This window comes from Diospyros lotus, chromosome 8, assembly GCF_014633365.1.
Source record: "Diospyros lotus cultivar Yz01 chromosome 8, ASM1463336v1, whole genome shotgun sequence".
Taxonomy (NCBI): Eukaryota; Viridiplantae; Streptophyta; class Magnoliopsida; order Ericales; family Ebenaceae; genus Diospyros; species Diospyros lotus.
Genome location: NC_068345.1, coordinates 37,670,582 through 37,688,348, shown reverse-complemented (window position 1 = coordinate 37,688,348; position 17,767 = coordinate 37,670,582). Strand labels below are relative to the sequence as shown.

Genomic DNA, 17,767 nt, shown 5'->3' with positions numbered 1-17,767 from the left:
TCTTAATTAAATTAAAATTTAGCTACAATATTCCAACATCTAAAATCAACTGAGGTAATTCTAAGATGACAATTTAGTACTCCAGCAAGGATGCCATCTAGGTTACTATAAAAAAGAATTTCGTACTAAAAAGAACATATTTGTGGTCTCTATAAAACGGGTAGAAAATGGTATAATTTTTTGTTTTTACATCTTGAAAAATCAATGTTTGGGTGGAGAATTAATGTTTTCCCTGACAAATTTATCTTCTTAATCACATTAAAAAAGTAGAAGTTAATTAAACAGAGAGTACCTTAATATCATCGAAAGTGTTAGTGAAGATGGGATCTCAAGTTGTAATCTGGGAAAATATAATTTTACTTATAAAAAATTATTTTAAAATAATATTATTTTTACTCGTTACACTAATTCTATCAACCAACCGCCACAAATAATAGAAAAAGTCTTATATATGTTGGGAACACAAATAATTTAATATAAATGTAACTCGGAGGTATGGGAACTTCAAGGAGGAGGAGAAGAAGAAGAATCAAGAATGCCCCAACCGAACCCGTAATATCTGCTACAAAAAGCAACGAAACACTATCACAATCGCGGCAATAACAGCCGGATGCTATGAATCAAACCACTGAAATGATGAGAATTGTTGTGCTAAAGATTTGAACTTTAATACGAGGAAAGGGTTTCATACTAGATTAGAATGGATTTGACAGTTGTTGCCTTCTGGGTTCTTTTTCTCCCCCTTGAAAGCAACTGTATGTTCCGAGGAGTGAAGTGACCACGGAGCAAGCTGGACCAGTTTAGACGCAGCTAACTCATGAACTCTGTAGGCCACAGGACAGTGAGATTCGTACGTACGAACACGGCTATCTGGGAGATCAGTTTAAGCCCTCGAAACGCAGTAATCACTGCAATTAACATCGGAAAAAGAAGCATCAGGCCGCCCCACCTGCCGCCGAAAGAGATGTTCCCAATCTACAAGGCTTCTCAAGCAGTGAAGCAGCCGAATCCAGTACAGCTATTATGATAAAGTTCCATTATCCACCACTACTTTTTCCCAGAACAAGCCATCAATGGAGCCCGGGAGAAGAGAAGGGAGCAGTAAAGCGGCCGCCTTGTCATCCTCAGCTGCGAGTAACATGAACCCTAGAAGGAACAGCAAAGCCATGGCTCAGTACAATGCGGATGCTGCGCTGATGGCCGAGTTTGAGCTGTCTGCTGATTCTGGTAAGTCCTTCAACTACTCAAGATCAGTGATGAATGCTCCCCAAACTGTGCCTGAAGAGCAGATTAGTGCCTATCTGTCTAAGATTCAGAGGGGTGGATTAATCCAACCCTTTGGCTGTATGCTAGCAATTGAGGAGCCCAGTTTCAAGATCATAAGTTACAGTGAGAATTGCTTTAAGTTGTTGGGTCTGAACAGTGTTTCTGGGTCAAGCCAGTCTGGTTTGATTGGGGTTGATTTTAGAACGCTTTTCGCCCCTGCTTCAGCAGTTTCTTTGGTGAAATCTGTTGAGTCTAGGGAAATTTCACTGTTGAACCCAATTTGGGTCAATTCTAGGAGTACCCAGAAGCCATTTTATGCCATTCTACATAGGATTGATGTGGGGATTGTGATTGATTTGGAGCCTGCTCGCTCGGATGATTCCGCATTGACCCATTCGGGTGCAGTGCACTCGCAGAAACTCGCTGTAAGAGCGATTTCTAGGCTGCAATCTGTCCCTGGGGGGGATATTGGTGTTCTGTGTGATACTGTTGTGGAAGATGTTCAGAAGCTGACTGGATATGACAGGGTTATGGTTTATAAGTTTCATGAGGATGAGCACGGTGAAGTTGTATCAGAAATTAGGAGGTCTGATCTAGAGCCCTACTTGGGTTTGCATTATCCAGCGACCGATGTCCCTCAAGCTGCTCGTTTTTTGTTCAAGCAGAATCGAGCTAGAATCATATGTGATTGTCATGCAAGCCCAGTTAGAGTAATCCAAAGTAAAGAACTAAGGCCACCTATTTGCCTGGTTAATTCAACCCTTCGAGCACCCTATGGCTGCCACACACAGTACATGGCCAACATGGGCTCTATTGCCTCGTTGGTTTTGGCAGTTATTGTCAACGACAATGACTCGATGAAACTTTGGGGTCTGGTGGTGTGCCACCATACATCTCCTCGGTATGTTCCTTTTCCACTTCGATATGCTTGTGAATTCCTGATGCAGGCATTCGGGCTGCAGCTCTACATGGAACTTCAATTGGCATCGCAATTTGCAGAGAAGAAGACACTCCGGATGCAAACTTTACTATGTGACATGCTCCTCCGAGATGCCCCATTTGGCATTGTGACTCAATCCCCTAGTATCATGGATCTTGTTAAGTGTGATGGTGCTGCATTGTACTATGATGGGAAATATTGGTTGCTGGGTGTAACCCCAACTGAATCACAAATCAAAGATATTGCAGACTGGCTTCTTAAGAATCACGGGGACTCCACTGGATTAAGTACAGATAGTCTGGCCAATGCTGGTTTCCCTGGTGCATCTTTACTTGGTGATGAAGTTTGTGGTATAGCAGCTGCAAGAATTACGTCAAAGGATTTCTTGTTTTGGTTTAGGTCTCACACTGCAAAGGAAGTCAAATGGGGAGGAGCTATGCACCATCCCAATGATGAGGATGATGGAGAAAGGATGCATCCAAGATCTTCATTCAACACTTTTCTTGAAGTGGTTAAGAATAGAAGTTTGCCATGGGAGATACCAGAGATTAATGCTATTCATTCTTTGCAGCTTATAATGAGAGACTCATTATGTCGGGTGGAACACAGTGGTCCTAAGGTAACAATACCTGCCCAACAGAGTGACTCTGAGGATCAGAGGTTGGATGAACTTAGTTCAGTAGCAAGTGAATTTGTTAGAATGATTGAAACCGCATCTGCTCCAATTTTTGGTGTTGATTCAGCTGGTTTCATCAATGGATGGAATGCAAAAATTGCTGAATTGACAGGATTACAAACTAGTGAAGCCATGGGGAAGTCCTTGCTTAATGAAGTTGTTCAGGAGGACTCACGTGTAAGCGCTAAGAATCTGCTGGAAAGAGGTTTACGTGGTAATCCTTCTCTTTCATATTAATGATAAAGAAGACTGTCATATTTAGCACCTATATATCTTATAGTATATCTAATTCATATGCAGATACTATTTTCTGTCCAATTTACATGAACATCAACCTAATTCTTTCACTCCCACTTTTACATCCAATAACACTATTATTCTCTCAGAAATGTGATCGAAAGCAACTGTCTTATTGTATTTGTGTAGAACTTTCCAGCTGCATTTTAAGATTATCATGAAATTTGTTGCCTACCATCTAAGAACAAAACCCTTGTTCTTCTAACTACCTGAATTGTTTATGGTGTTATTCCGGTTGCATGCTTGCTTCTTTTTTACCTTTCTTTCAGTTTTGTTAAATGCAGTGCCTCACATCTTTACATCTCCAAGAATGCTGGCATGTAAAACTGAAACCAAAGTTGATGCAAATAAGTCTTAAGAGTAACTTGAGAAGGCACACACTTAAGCGGCTCTCTCTCTCGATCTCTCGATATATATATATATATATAAATCTGCCAAACACTAGCTCTAACTTTAGTTTAACTATCCAGGTGAGGAGGAAAAAAATGTTGAATTAAAACTGCGGAAGTTTGAGCAAGATGAACAAAACACTGTTTTATACATTATGGTCAATGCCTGTACAAGTAGGGATTACATGCAGAACATAGTTGGGGTGTGCTTCGTGGGTCAAGACATGACAGCTGAGAAAGTTTTCAGGGATAAATTCATCCGCCTGCAAGGAGATTATAGGGCAATCATACAAAGTGTTAACCCACTGATTCCACCAATATTTGCTTCAGATGAAAATGCCTGCTGTTCCGAATGGAATGCTGTCATGGAAAAGTTAACTGGTTGGATGAGACACGAGGTTATTGGAAAAATGCTTCCTGGGGAAGTTTTTGGGGACTTGTGCCAGTTGAAGAATCAAGATACACTTACTAAATTTATGGTTCTCCTGTACAAAGTGATTAGTGGACGTGAATCTGAGCAGTGTTCATTCGGGTTTTTTGATAGGAAGGGGATATATGTGGATGTGCTCCTGGTGGCAAATAAGAGAACCGATGAGGCTGGGAATGTAATTGGGTGCTTTTGCTTCTTGCAGGCTGTTGCATCGGACATGCAGGTCTCTGGAAACAAAAGAGAGAGTGCAAAGTGCCGTTCAGAACTGAGAGAATTGGCTTACATTCGACAAGAAATGAAAAATCCATTGAATGGAATACGGTTCATCCACAATCTCCTGGAAGGCACCGCTACTTCAGAAGACCAGAAGCAATTTCTTGGGACTAGTGATGCATGCGAAAGACAGCTAACGTCAATCATACAGGATACGGATTTTACAAGTATAGAGGAGGGGTAAGTTCTTTTCTCGCAATTAAGCCAAGCAGCATCATTGTTTGATTTCACAGTGCTCTTTGATTATGTCAATGCGTGTGAATTATATGAAAACTTCTAAGGTAAATTATGTCTGTTTCTAATGGAAAGAGGGCCCATGTTAGTTTGAGTCGATTTAATGTTTTTCCTTGTTTACTTGTTGCCCATGTTTCTTTTTTTTCCTTTTTAGGTTTTCTTACCATTAAGAGTCGAAGGGGTTTAATTTTAACTGTTAATTGTTGAATGTCTCAAAGACATCTTCCTAGTCGTCTTTCGAAACAATTAATAGAAACACTAGTATTTGTTATTGGCTTTCTTGGTATGAACCTTGATTTGTATTCTGGTTCTAGCAGCAGGATGGAGCTAAACATGGAAGAGTTTCTCCTGGGCAATGTTGTAGATGCAGTTGTTAGCCAAGTCATGATTCTACTGAAGGAGAAAAAGTTACAACTCCTCCACGAGATTCCTGACAAAGTCAAAACGCAATATCTGTTTGGTGACCAAATTAGACTTCAGCTGGTCTTATCTGATTTCTTGCGTAGCATAACACGTTTTGCGCCTGCAAATGCTTGGGTAGAGATCAAGATATCAACTGGTTTGAAGCCGGTGAAACATGGGGATGAATTGCTCCATCTACAGTTCAGGTACAGTTGCCATTAATAATACATTCCGTTACGAAAAGGAGAGTTGTATTATGTACCCGAGACCCAATGTAAAACTGCTTGGTTTGGATCAAAACATGATGAATCCTGATCTAGACTCCGAAGATGCTATGTGTTACAGCCTGTTTTGACTAATAGTTCCACATTGTTAATACTTGTTTCATTTCCTCTTCTTAAGAATGGCTCATCCTGGCATGGGCATTCCTCCTGCTATCATCCAAGATATGCTTGAAGGAGGAAACCAGTGGACGACAGAGGAAGGACTCGGTCTGAACCTGTCTCGAAAACTTCTTAGCATGATGAACGGCCATGTCCATTATGCCAGAGAGAAGGATAGATGTTTTTTCCTCATCGAGCTCGAACTCAGAACAACATATCCAGATAAAGGGAGTGGTAAAAAATGAACAGGGGCAAAATAACCCAATTTTGGATATATGGTTCTTCTCCAGCCAGTTCCTCTTGGTGTACATATCCATGTTCGAGCACTGAGGCATCCATCTTTCATGGCTTGAACTCTCCAAATATTTCCCGGTGAAGCCTTGCACTCTATACCTGGGCTCCATATCCATCTACTTTTCGCTAAACATGTTTCAACAGATGCTTATCTGCACCTCATACGATATTAGTCCTTGTCTAGTTTATCATAATACCGGCTTCACCCATTCTGGTCTTGCACATGACCGAGGTAAACTTTGTGCTGGAAGATGTAAATATCTACTGTTCCTGACATATATATATATATATATATATATGTTGAAGACTGTATTTGAGTTCAAGGAGCATGACATGAATGTTTCAGTTTTCTTATGTTAGTTCAAAGTATAAGAAAGCTGTCTGTTGGTGTTTGAAGTATAGGAGTGTTGAATGTTTTTCCTTTAGCATGACAACCAACCCATGTAGAACCTATGTACCATCCTTTGGCATGGACCATAAAACGATTGGGAAAATTGCTTTAATACCAACTAGTCAAGTCAAGAAAGCCATCCCATTCATCTAAGTGAAAAGTTCATCATTCAACCGTTACTAACAAAAACTAGTCATGTAGCTTTCCATTCATCTAATAAGAATGGAATCATCATTCAGCAGACATCCTGTTGCTAATACCAACTAGTCGATAAGGAAAAAAACATTCCTAATGCACGGGGTTCCTTGTTTTATAAGGGACAAGAAAAATCACGTGTGAAGTCCTACCCTTGCTTTTTGAAAAAATGTTGTTTCTGCAACTCAAATCCATAATTTTTTAATTATAAAGGAATCACCTCATCATTGCTGTCAAGCATTTCGTTTACTCAAATAAAAATAAAAAAACAAACGAAAGAAGAAAAAGAAGATAGCATTCTATTCGTCTCATGAATGGAAGCATCATTCAACAGGCATCCTGTTACTAACACTAACTAATCAAGAAGCATTCCATTCACTCAGCAAGCAAAAGAAAAATAAGAAGCAGCACAGTTCCATTCATCTCAAGAGAATGGAGTCATTAGTCAACAGAAATCTGTCATTTTCATTCGGAGCATTCAAGAAAACACTTCATTTTAGCGGTTGCCTGGAGGCTTTCATGCCTGCAGAATGTTATCTACAATCTGATGTCTAAAAACTACGCATTTGTCAATGAATGACAAAAAGCATCCCTTTCCCTTTTCCCCCACTATACAGTTTGCTAATGGTAAAAAAAAAAAAAAAAAATCAAGCCCTCAAAACCTTTCAACCCCGCATGCTTGCACATATATTGTAAATCCAAACAAACATTCAGGTATGCAAATTAATTTTTACCCAAGTCTAGTCAAAATATATCAAAAACACTTGAAACTGAGAACAGGAAGAGGAGAACACGCATACAGGCCACCAATGCATAGGGCGACACTTGATCTGCATATCAGTCGAAATACTCCTGCTGCCGCTCCCAGCAGTTTATCTGATTCATCCAAGCTATAGCTTCTATACGCAAAGTCTACGGTCTCTTTGTCTGATTCACCTCCTATATCTTATGAACTTACATAGGCAACAGTACTCACAGCCAACACTGATTGGGACTGCAGGCCATCTGCTTCCATCTTACAACTGTTGACTCTTATCTGGGTTCTCATCTGGACAGCCCTCGGAGGTACTTGCTGGAGAATCCTTTGAGTGCGACATGTTTGATTGAAGGATTTGGATATTCAAACCATGAAAGGTATGATGTTCTTGGATAATCTACACAGAAGTTTAGACAGCAAGTTACATTAAATCTGATCTGAACCAATTGGGGCCCCAGATCTATCTCTATGATGGCCATAACCACAAAATATCACCATCATCAACTTCACCTTATCCTAACCAAGTTAGGATTGGTGATATGCATTCATAATATCAATTGACTTCTAAAAATAATATTGACAATACAAATCCGTGCAAAATAATAATAATAATAATAATGTGGCAAAATTTTATGCTGGATGTCCTTCTTGACATAATGCTCTAGTGAGGATAATCAAACAGAGCATGGATAATTCTTTTGACCACATTCCTCAAATATGAAAGCTGAAAATGAGGATATACTCTGATTAGATCTAAGCAACAGAAAGAAACAGGCATGCCCTATTATAAACGTAATTTTGACCACATAATTAACATTGTCACCTGATCACCAGCCTCCAAGCGATCTGAGTGGAAGATAATTGGTCGGCAACGCCTATCTTCATTCATCACACCTGAATTCTGGAAGTGGTGGACAAGGGCTGCCAATCCCTGAATTCGGGCATATGCCAATAAAGCAACTTTCTCACTGTTAAACTTCTCCCATTTCTTTCCATTAAATGCCTGCACAAAATAGGTAAATTAGTAGATAAGACAAGTTGCTTCTAGAACTTCATTCCCCATACGTTTCTTATATTTTCAATAAAAAAAAATATAAGATTCTAGTGGTTGGTGGTCTAAGAGCAAAATACACGGCATAAAAAAACAGGAAAGGCTAACTGGTTCGTAACAGAGAGTTATTTAAGGTATAACACATCCAAAATACCTCATAAAACGGAATAATATGTGAAGGAGACAGCATATTGATAAATGCATAGCCCACATTGCATTTGTTCTGCGTAGGAAACATGTCAGTTGCAATGGATTCACAAAAATGGTAAAATACCCCCAAAACAGAAGTACCTTGAAATCAATGGGAAGATAAAAGAAATTGTAGGTTCCCCTGTGATTTGCATCAATCGCAGCTAATAACATTTTTGATGTGTACCTAGATGAAGACAATGGTGAATATCATGATGACACCCACTAACACTGAACTTTTTCACTAATCTGAAGGATTAAGGAATGCATACTTATTTGGGATGTTTTTAATCATTATAGTCGTCCGAGTATCTTCTCCACTTTGAATCCTGTCCAAGTCAAGCTGAAACTGTTTCTTGCTACCCACCAGGTTGCCATTTTTTGCAACGAGTTGCCTCCACCTACGCTCGAAGCCCTCCAAGCTGGCTGGTATGTGTCCTGGGTAATCACTGTTACCTGGGAATAGAGGATCAAGCCTTGGAGATGATGTCATCCTGAAACCAGGAGAAGCAGATTCTGACATATTTCCTGTAACAGCAGCACTAGTATTCATGGCAGCATGAGCACCAGCATTCACTCCAAAGGCAGGTGGATGCAGAAATGATGTTTCAGGCAACTGTTGATAAAAACCAAAGTGCCTTCTCGCAGGAAACCCTGGTGGAGCAGATCCAACATTATGATGATGGTGTTGAGTTGAACCAAGGCAAGATCCTTGGTGACCAGTGAAAGGGAAACCATGGTCCTGCCAATTTGATGGAAAAGGATGCCCCACTGATGATGTTCCCCTGGCAGAATTATTTTGTTCTGGGTATGCATTGGGACTACCCCAAAGAAATTGTGGCCCAGACAATGTCTCAAAACCAGAATCATTAGAACTTGAAGCACCAAAAGAAGACATGGCCCCAGTATGTTGATTTGGTATTTGCTCTGGAAATGAATGAGATTGCTGGAAAACACCTCCACTGTTTGAATCAGCATTAGTGAATTTGTGCTCTGACTTGCCAAATCTTCCATAGCCAATAGGTGCAATCCTTTTAGCGTTTGACATCTGAGGATGCAGAATTGAAGCTAATCCTGGCAAATTACTACCAATTGGAGAACTCCCACGCCTCAGACCCAGGGAATTACCAAGCTTTTGAAGTGGAGTATGATCTATAGGGCTGCCAAACTGCGGCCAACTACCTGCAAGGAATGTGCATATTAACCCTACTTGCAACAATTGTTAAAAGTACAGGATGAACAAGATTCATGAACAATGTGCGAAAACAATCACAGGCAGCTACCTGGAGGAGAGTTCATTGTTGAGGAACCAGTTTGGTGTCGGAAACTCCCAGATTCATCTTGTTCACCCTCTTGGTTCATGTTCAACATATGGCTAAAAGCAAAACATGAAATAAACCAGCATTTGGTTAAACTATGTGTGTGTGCGTGTGTGTGCGCGCGAGAGAGAGAGAGAGAAACATATTCTAGTTATCAAACTGCAGCAATCAGAATGGCTTGGATTTAAAAATACATTTTTTAAGAAATAACCCTATTAAATTTAACAACTTGCAGCAAATTTGAGATAAAAATCAATAATGGGGCTTGGCAAGAGCACAAAAAACTTAGGTACTCATCATTGATACTACTGGATGTAGGGAATTTCTGAAGACATATAGACACCAAGTTACCAGCAACCAAATGCAAGAAGAGCAAAAACCACACCAAGAAAAAAAAAAAGATCATCGAAAAACCACGATAGCAGGGGAATTTATTGTTTGTTTTTCTACATTGAACATGGTGTAAATTATAGTAGAAACACAAAGTAACAGATCCACTAATATCATGTTTGTTAAGTCCAAGTTTTAGTTGGTTTCTAAAACTTCTGACAATAGATTTTTTCAACATTGGACATGGTGGAAACTGTAGAAGGAATAATGCTAGATGCACTCCACTTAACCATCCTGCCTTGATTCTATAATACCCTCAAGAAATCGCTTAGTCCTTTGAAAAATTGATCCAAGATATGTAAATTGACATTTTCTAGGAATAACATAATCTCCAAACATGACATCCTCCACACTTTTATTTTTATCAAATTTACAATTCATATATTTAGTTCTTGACATGCATAGCTTGAAGTTTTTGAAGTTAAGACATCCTTAGCTTGAAGTTTTTGAAGTTAAGGTATCCCTCTATAATTTGGCTGTCTTCTTTTGTCTTATCTGCTAAAACAATATCATCTCCACATAACGTGCACCAAACCATATTGTCTTGGATGTACTTTATGAGTTCATCCATCACAAGGGAAAAAAGATAAAAATTCAAAATAGATTCTTGATATCATCCAATGGTAATTAGAAAAACCTCAATATCTTCTCCAGAGGTCTTAACACACATTTCTGCTTGAAGATACATGTCTTAATAACCTATATATAAGCAATCCAAACTCTTTTCTTCTCTAAAACCCTCCATAAAACTTCTTTGGGAACTTTGCCATAATCTTTTTTCCAAATTTATAAACACCATTTACAAATCCTTGTGTTTACCTCCATACCTTTCTATCAGAAGCCTAAGTAAATAGCTTCTATTGTTAGTAGGCATGAAACCAAATTAATTTTCAAAGAAATTGGTTTATCTTCTCAATATTTTCTCTTTCCACTTTATTCACAAATTATCATGACAACTCACAATGTCAAAAGAGTTTTGTCACTTTGAAAGGACTAAAGGCCACTAGAAGACTTGCAGAGGGCCATTCCCTAATGGGACACATTCCCTAAGTAGACAAGCTAAGACCCTATATAAAGAAACACCACTCTCTCCACAAAGGAAAACTAATCCAAGTAGGCAATCTCCTGTCTCTACCTCTCTTTCATTAGATGACCTCAGTCCCCCCTCTCATATCATTTATCTCCAACCAAAAATCCTTAAAACAGGCAGCCAACTGCATCTAAGATTGCTAATTTCCTTAACTATAGTTTTTACAAATGCATAGGTGATATTTTCACCATCTCATACTTGCAGGGTTCCAACTCATGCTTCCTAACCATTTGGTTAATATACTTCTGTTTGAGTCATAATGGCAGGAATCTCCAAACCCAAAGAGAAACAACTGTTATAGTAAAAAAGCACCTATAGATCAAATATGTATTTTTTTGGGTAAGTAGTAGACTAAATATGTTTTTCATTAAAACCACAAAGAACTTACCAAATTTGTTAAACAATAGTCCTTCAGCAATATTTATAACCACCAAATTCAGTGCTTAATGCAGCAGTCTCATTAGAACTAAAGAGACATTAATTTAGCTAACAAAGGAAAGGACCAAGTACAATCAGAATTAATGCAAAATAGAAAATGCATTAAATAAGCAAATAAAAGTGCAAAGCAGTTAATAATGATAAAATGAGATGGGTCAACTTTTCAGGAGGGAAAGAAGAAGCTGATAAAAATGAGGCAAGTACTAAACTAGGAAACCTCACAAAACCAAAAAGATAAAAATAGGGTCAGCATACACACTTTCGACGTGCTCCCCCAGGGCGACTAGGTTCAAGCTTTATGCGTTTTCCGTTTATGTCACTCTTATTTAAGGCCTTAAGTGCTGCTTCAGCAGCTCTTACGTCATAAAATTCAATGAACTTATGGTGCCTCTTGTGAGGTGTCTCCCTTATCTGTTTGGACATTGAAGAACAATTTAACTCAGATTGACAGAAGTCACTATGCTAGTAGAAAACATATCCAGAAAGAAAAAGTGAGTGATGAAAACACACACACACAGAGAGAGAGAGAGAGAGAGACTTATCACCTCTTTGACCTCACCATAAGCCCCAAATATTTGATGAACCTCATCATTGGAAACTGATGGATCCAAATTAAAGACTACAAGAGTTCCTTGATTAATGTCTTTATCTGATGGGTTATCCTGTTGAGGAGACAAAAAAGTGGAAACAAAGGAAAGAAACAGATCAGATAAAAAAGATGATAAGATAAACTTTTACAAATGAATTACATGAAGCTGATCACTTGCTGTGCACCTTGGGAATTGAGAAGTGAATGTCCAGTTTCCTCCGCCTTAGTGGCTTGTTTTGCAAAGCCCGCATAGCAGTTCGAGCAGCTCGAATATCATAATAAGATATCATCACAAAGCCCCTATGTTTGCATGCAGTATATAGGTTTCTGATGTCTCCATATTGCTAAAGGTAGAATATCAAATTATGTGTAGCAAATAACATCTGTTAGTAAATAGTTATCGAATCATAAATATAGGTACAATTTAGGGCCTGTAAATAGTTGTTGTATCCTTCCTAGGATATAGTTTAAACTAAAGCAATATAAGGACAAAGAAGAGAACAGACCACACATACAAAGAACATAATAAATAAGGCCTGGAGCATGTAAGCCACTTTTTTTCCTTGTTATGGATGTAAATTTTTTTAATAGCAGAAAATCACGTCGTCAAACCAGAGGAACCAGATCAGAATAATCAAAATATGAAAACCAAATGCAAGGTTGATATCTAGCCCAAAAAACATGGTTGATGTGTTTCATGCCAAATTTTCATTGAAGTGCATATGAAACTCTACTGTGACAACCCACAGGTCAATCTGAAGTGAACAAGGGAAATTTTAAATTAACATTTTTTTTTTTAATTTCTGATGCAAGCATCCGGTGCTACCTGAGCTTAAGTTAAGAAAGAGTCGCCAGTTCAACTGGCGGGTCTAAGGCTACCAACACTGAATAAAATTTGGCTACGTGCTTAGGAGCCGAGACCTGCCAGTTGGACTGGTGGGTCTAGGCTGAGAGAGACCCGCCAGAGCAACAGATGGGTCTTCCTCTGCTTCAAAGTTCTCTTTTTTATCAAGACATGTTAATTAGTACAGAGAACTGTCTCTCTAAGAAAGACATTAACTAGTGTCTGATGATTGCTCCTGTAATAAGCATCAAACACCAGATGCCAGTTTGGTAAAACACTAGCATCTGATGCTAGCATCATAAATAAAAAAATAATAATAATGTTAATTTAAAAAAAAAAGATTATTTGCACAAAGCGATGGCAAACAGACCTACCACATGCAGTCCAAGCTTAAACCAAACTAGCAAAATATGATAGATACAGGAAAGAAAAGTTTATGGGTTGAATACAATAGCAAAAGAACTTGCAACTAGTTAGTTCAATAAACCTGTCCCAAGAAAACCTCTTTTCTTGATGGTATGGATGACAATGAGAGAACAATAGAATGCATATAACAGAAGCAAAGGACTACTAAATTGAAACAACATAGAACATCATGAAGATCAAAATCACTCTCCAAGCACTACTGCAGGAATGGCTAATCTTATTGAACAAAAGTGTTAGAACAACAAATTCAAGCCCAAAATCCAGCCAAAAAAGTTATGAAAGCAAAATTGAGGCTTTCCATGAAAACAACGTGTGAAATTAAATTTTAAAAAGAATAGTAAAGATCCAGCTAACATATCACCAGAAGTAGCACAAGATATGAAATAAGATAATTCAGTAAAATGCAAATAGATGGCAACAGGCATGCTATATTAACCCACACATAACTGCAAGGAGATACAACTGGCTTGAATTACCTGAAAGAGTGCTCTCAGCTCTGAGTCCTCGACATTACTATTAATATTTCGAACAAACAAGGTTCTGGAAGGATGCTCTCCATAAGGATGTTCTCCAGAAACAGTTCCCACACCATTTGGAAAACCATAATGAGGACTGCCATGTCCAACAATACCCTCAGTCAGATTTATCTTTGACATACCCTTGCACAAGCTCTCCTGTGGATCGCATTCCAATTCCAAGCCACCTCCACTACCAAAGAAATCAAACTCTTCCAAATCATCCACATTATTAGGCAACCAACTTAAGTCAAAATCATTTGTTGCGCCAGCTAAAAGGTCACCCTCGTCATCAGGAAGCAGGCTTCTTATTGCAAGATTTTCAAAGCCTGCTAGTTCATTACCTTCCACATCTGAATGGAATTTATTCAAGCAAGACGAGATATCGTTAATGGATTGAATAATATGACCTCTATTGCCTAAGTTCACTGCCAAGAAAAGAAAGAGATAATTATTTCTCAAAAATGAAGATGGCACAGGGAATCTAAAGCAATAACTGTTGGCCAGTACATACACTTTTCATGGGAAAAAACCGGTAATGAAGTAGAAAACAGTGTAGCGTCAGTTGAGATGCGACAAACATTGGATGCTGACAAATTCCATGCTCCACTTCCCATTCCCTCGAGAACACGTAAGGGAACCTCTGAATGACCTAGAGAACATGATCCACGTGAGTCTACAATAAAACAAAAAATCAACTTTCTGTTTTTGTGTATCTGAAAAAAAAAATAAAAGGGATGGTTTTTCCTGTTACCGAAATAAGTTTCTTCTGAATACTGCTGCATTGCATTAGCTTTCTGGCAAAACTAAGAAACCTTCAGTAATGTAGGACTTAAACCCATCAATACAGGATAGTTAAAGAGAAATGCTTTAAATAACTATAGCTTGAAAGCTATTTGATACTAATAACCTTGACCAAATAGAACTTGTGGCAATAAAAATACAAAGTCTTTTCAAGGGAAATAACTTAAAAACTGGGAAAACCTCATATTTGCACCGGCATGTAATATAATGGATATATATATTTTTTGCAAATTATAGCAAAATTAAAAGAAAGGAATAAACTTTGAGGCGTGAAATACATTAACAACAGTCACATAGAAAGCTAAACAAACTTAACTAATAGAACCCATCGACTTGCAGAATGATGAACAGCAAGTCAATGTGAAGACAGACACCATATCATTCTAACCAAACCACATATCCATAACAAAGAAGCAACACCTTTTTTGAACCATCTTTTGAAGAGATTGAAACATTAGAAAATAAAACTCCAGTTTTCACATTTTATTAGATGAAAGAGAATGAAACATTAGAAAATAAAACACCAGTTTTCACATTTTATTAGATGAAAGAGATTGAAACATTAGAAAATAAAACACCAGTTTTCACATTTTATTGGATGAACCTTACAAATCAAATACACTACGTATATTTAACACTGACTACCAATTTCATCGAGATTCAAAACCGTGAGAAGAGAGTCTTTTCCCGTCAGAAAATGCAAGATGACGATAACTCTCCGTGTTTAAAAGTAAAACAACCAAACAAGCTTCTCTGACTACAATTTGCCATACCATCTTTGCGATTAAATAATGCACACTGAATCTTCCTCCAGAAATAATCTTTACGATATTAACTAGCCAAAAATTCAAGATATTAAGCGTGCACACTGAATCTTCCTCAAGAAGTGATTTATGTGATTAATTAGCCAACAATTCATGAGATTAAACATACATACCGAATCTTCGCCGGAAAGCAATGCTTCGAAACCAGAAAAAAACCGACGACCCGTCCCGCAAACTCTCTCCAGAAAACTTCTCCAAACACCCAAATTCTAATGAACTCCAGCGACGAAGCCCGAGTTTTAAACTCGAAAACCAGCTAACCTACAAAAAGATTACCAAAGCTTTCGACAGAAATGACACATTGGTTTCCCAAGATACAAATTACCATACGTCAACTAAACCCTCAGTTTTTGTAACCGTTCACCAGTACGCAACCCACGCTCGGCTCACCAAGCTGTCTCCAATTACACCGCCCAATAGGCCAAACAATTCACACCATCGACGCTTCACATTTCGAAAATTGAGCACAGGAAATCACCCACAGAAACAGCGGGGCTTAAGGCTTACGGCTTACCTGTGAGAAGTAGGACCAGAAAAAGCTCAGTTTCGCACAGATATATATAATGCGAATACATACATACATACATATATATATATATGCAAATGTACTTGTAGAGAGAGAAAGTGAGGAGAGAGGGGTGCTGAGATGGCGAGTATAACTCTGACTGAGAGGGAAAGCTGTTTTTATTTTGGAGGAGTTCTGCTTTATTTAAATTTTTTTTGGCGTCCGTTAAATTTACCATTTTCGCCCTGCTTCTTCCTTATTGTAATCTTCATTAATGATCTATTTATCATTTAAGGGTTGAGTTGAGGCTCTTAATAATCTCTTATTTTAATGTCGTGTGCTAATAAATTTAGAATGAAGGTTAATTTAGGAATAATTATATATTGGGAATTTTATAGGAAACATTTTTTTAAAAGGTATATTTGTTAGGTTAAATTGGTTAATTTCTTTAAAATTTTAAACATAAAAGGTGACATCTTATTTAGAGCTAATTTTAAATTTGAAAAATGAGAAAATTTATATGTAATGGTGAATGCATCGTGGTGGGGCCCAAGCGTTACAACAATAGCTATTACCAAAAATGAAAATGTGAGTGAAATATGGATAAATAAGAATATTTGAATAAAAAACAACTGACGAAAATAATAAAATAAAAAATATAAAAGAAGTATGTAATGGTGTGTGCATCATGGTGGGACCCATGCATTCCAACAGTTATTAATTTTCTAAAATGAGAAAATGTAGTAATTTGTAAGTGATTTGTCACTAATTTCTAAGTCTGAATAAATATGAAGATTTGAATTTGGTAACTAATGAAGCATGAAAAATTAAAATGCGAAGTATGCAGTGGTGCATGCATAGTGGTGGGACCCATGCGTTATAGCAATGGCTAGTTACCAAAAATGAAAACGTAATCATGTGAATGTGGTTAATTTAAAGCTGGCTTTGAATATAAATAAATAAGAAATTTTGAATGAAGTAACTCGTGAATAAAACAAAATTAAAATATGAAATAAGTATACAAAGGTGCTTGCATTATGGTGGGACCCAAACGTTACAATAGTAACTAGTTGCCTAAATTGAGAAAACATAATCACGTGAAAAAGATTTGTCGCTAGTCTTGAATTTTAATGAATATGAAAATTTGAAATAAGTTACTGACAAAATATGCAATATTATGAAATTTGAAATCTACAATGGTGCATGCATCTTGGTGAGAACCATGTGTTATACCAACAATTAGTTACCAAAAATGAAAATGCAATCACGTGAATGTGATTATTTACGGCTAGTCTCAAATCTAAATAAATAAGAACATTTGAATGTAATAACTAATAAGTAAACTAAAATTTTAACATTTGAATTAAATAAGCAATGGTACGTGCATCACGACAAGACCCATGCGTTACAATAGTAGCCCGTTGTCTAAAATGAAAATGTAGTCATGCGCAATAGTATTCTATAGTTAGCTTCAAGTTTGAATAAATAAGAATATTTAGAATTAAGTAATCGACAAAAACCACATAATTAGAATGTGGAGTATGCAATAGTGAATAGATTGGACGATTAGTTATAGGATGAACTAGTTATCTAAAATTAAAATATAGTAATATAAAAGTAATTAATAACTAGTCTCAAGTTTGAATGGATAAAAAGATTTAAATAAATAATTGATGAGTATGATAAAATTAAAATATGAAAAAGTATGTGATTGTGAATACATTGTGGTGAGACCATGAATTACAATAGTAACTAATTATCTAAAATTGAAATGTTAAGAGGTATGCGATCACACATGTATTATGGTGACATCCTATGCATTACAATAGTTACTTGTTATTTAACATGAAAATATA

General features: G+C 37.4%; 2 protein-coding genes across 8 annotated transcripts; one reads left to right on the top strand and one right to left on the bottom strand.

The window, feature by feature from the left end:
- Positions 1-494: 494 nt before the first annotated feature.
- On the top strand, positions 495-6,502 carry LOC127808764 (phytochrome E). Of its 2 annotated transcripts, none has more exons than XM_052347364.1 (4): positions 495-3,096; positions 3,650-4,451; positions 4,823-5,113; positions 5,310-6,502. In XM_052347364.1, the coding sequence occupies exons 1-4, from the start codon at positions 1,074-1,076 to the stop codon at positions 5,533-5,535; spliced, it is 3,342 nt and encodes a 1,113-aa protein (XP_052203324.1). In that variant the 5' UTR covers positions 495-1,073; the 3' UTR covers positions 5,536-6,502. The 2 variants fall into 2 exon arrangements, with proteins under 2 accessions (XP_052203324.1, XP_052203323.1); XM_052347363.1 differs by having other exon boundaries at positions 4,820-5,113.
- A 109-nt stretch (positions 6,503-6,611) lies between these two features.
- On the bottom strand, positions 6,612-16,053 carry LOC127808766 (protein MEI2-like 5). 6 transcript variants are annotated; one of them, XM_052347367.1, is made up of 14 exons: positions 16,016-16,053; positions 15,520-15,920; positions 14,533-14,575; positions 14,293-14,430; positions 13,740-14,206; positions 12,179-12,337; positions 11,950-12,066; positions 11,664-11,815; positions 9,451-9,542; positions 8,440-9,349; positions 8,270-8,354; positions 8,133-8,201; positions 7,751-7,930; positions 6,612-7,324 (listed from the first exon to the last, which is right to left on the bottom strand). In XM_052347367.1, exons 3-14 carry the CDS (start codon positions 14,561-14,563, stop codon positions 7,187-7,189), a joined length of 2,538 nt encoding a protein of 845 aa, XP_052203327.1. In that variant the 5' UTR covers positions 14,564-14,575; positions 15,520-15,920; positions 16,016-16,053; the 3' UTR covers positions 6,612-7,186. The 6 variants fall into 6 exon arrangements, with proteins under 6 accessions (XP_052203327.1, XP_052203328.1, XP_052203329.1 ...); XM_052347368.1 differs by having other exon boundaries at positions 15,992-16,052; XM_052347369.1 differs by having other exon boundaries at positions 15,520-15,667; positions 15,921-16,047.
- Between the last annotated feature and the right edge of the window lie 1,714 nt (positions 16,054-17,767).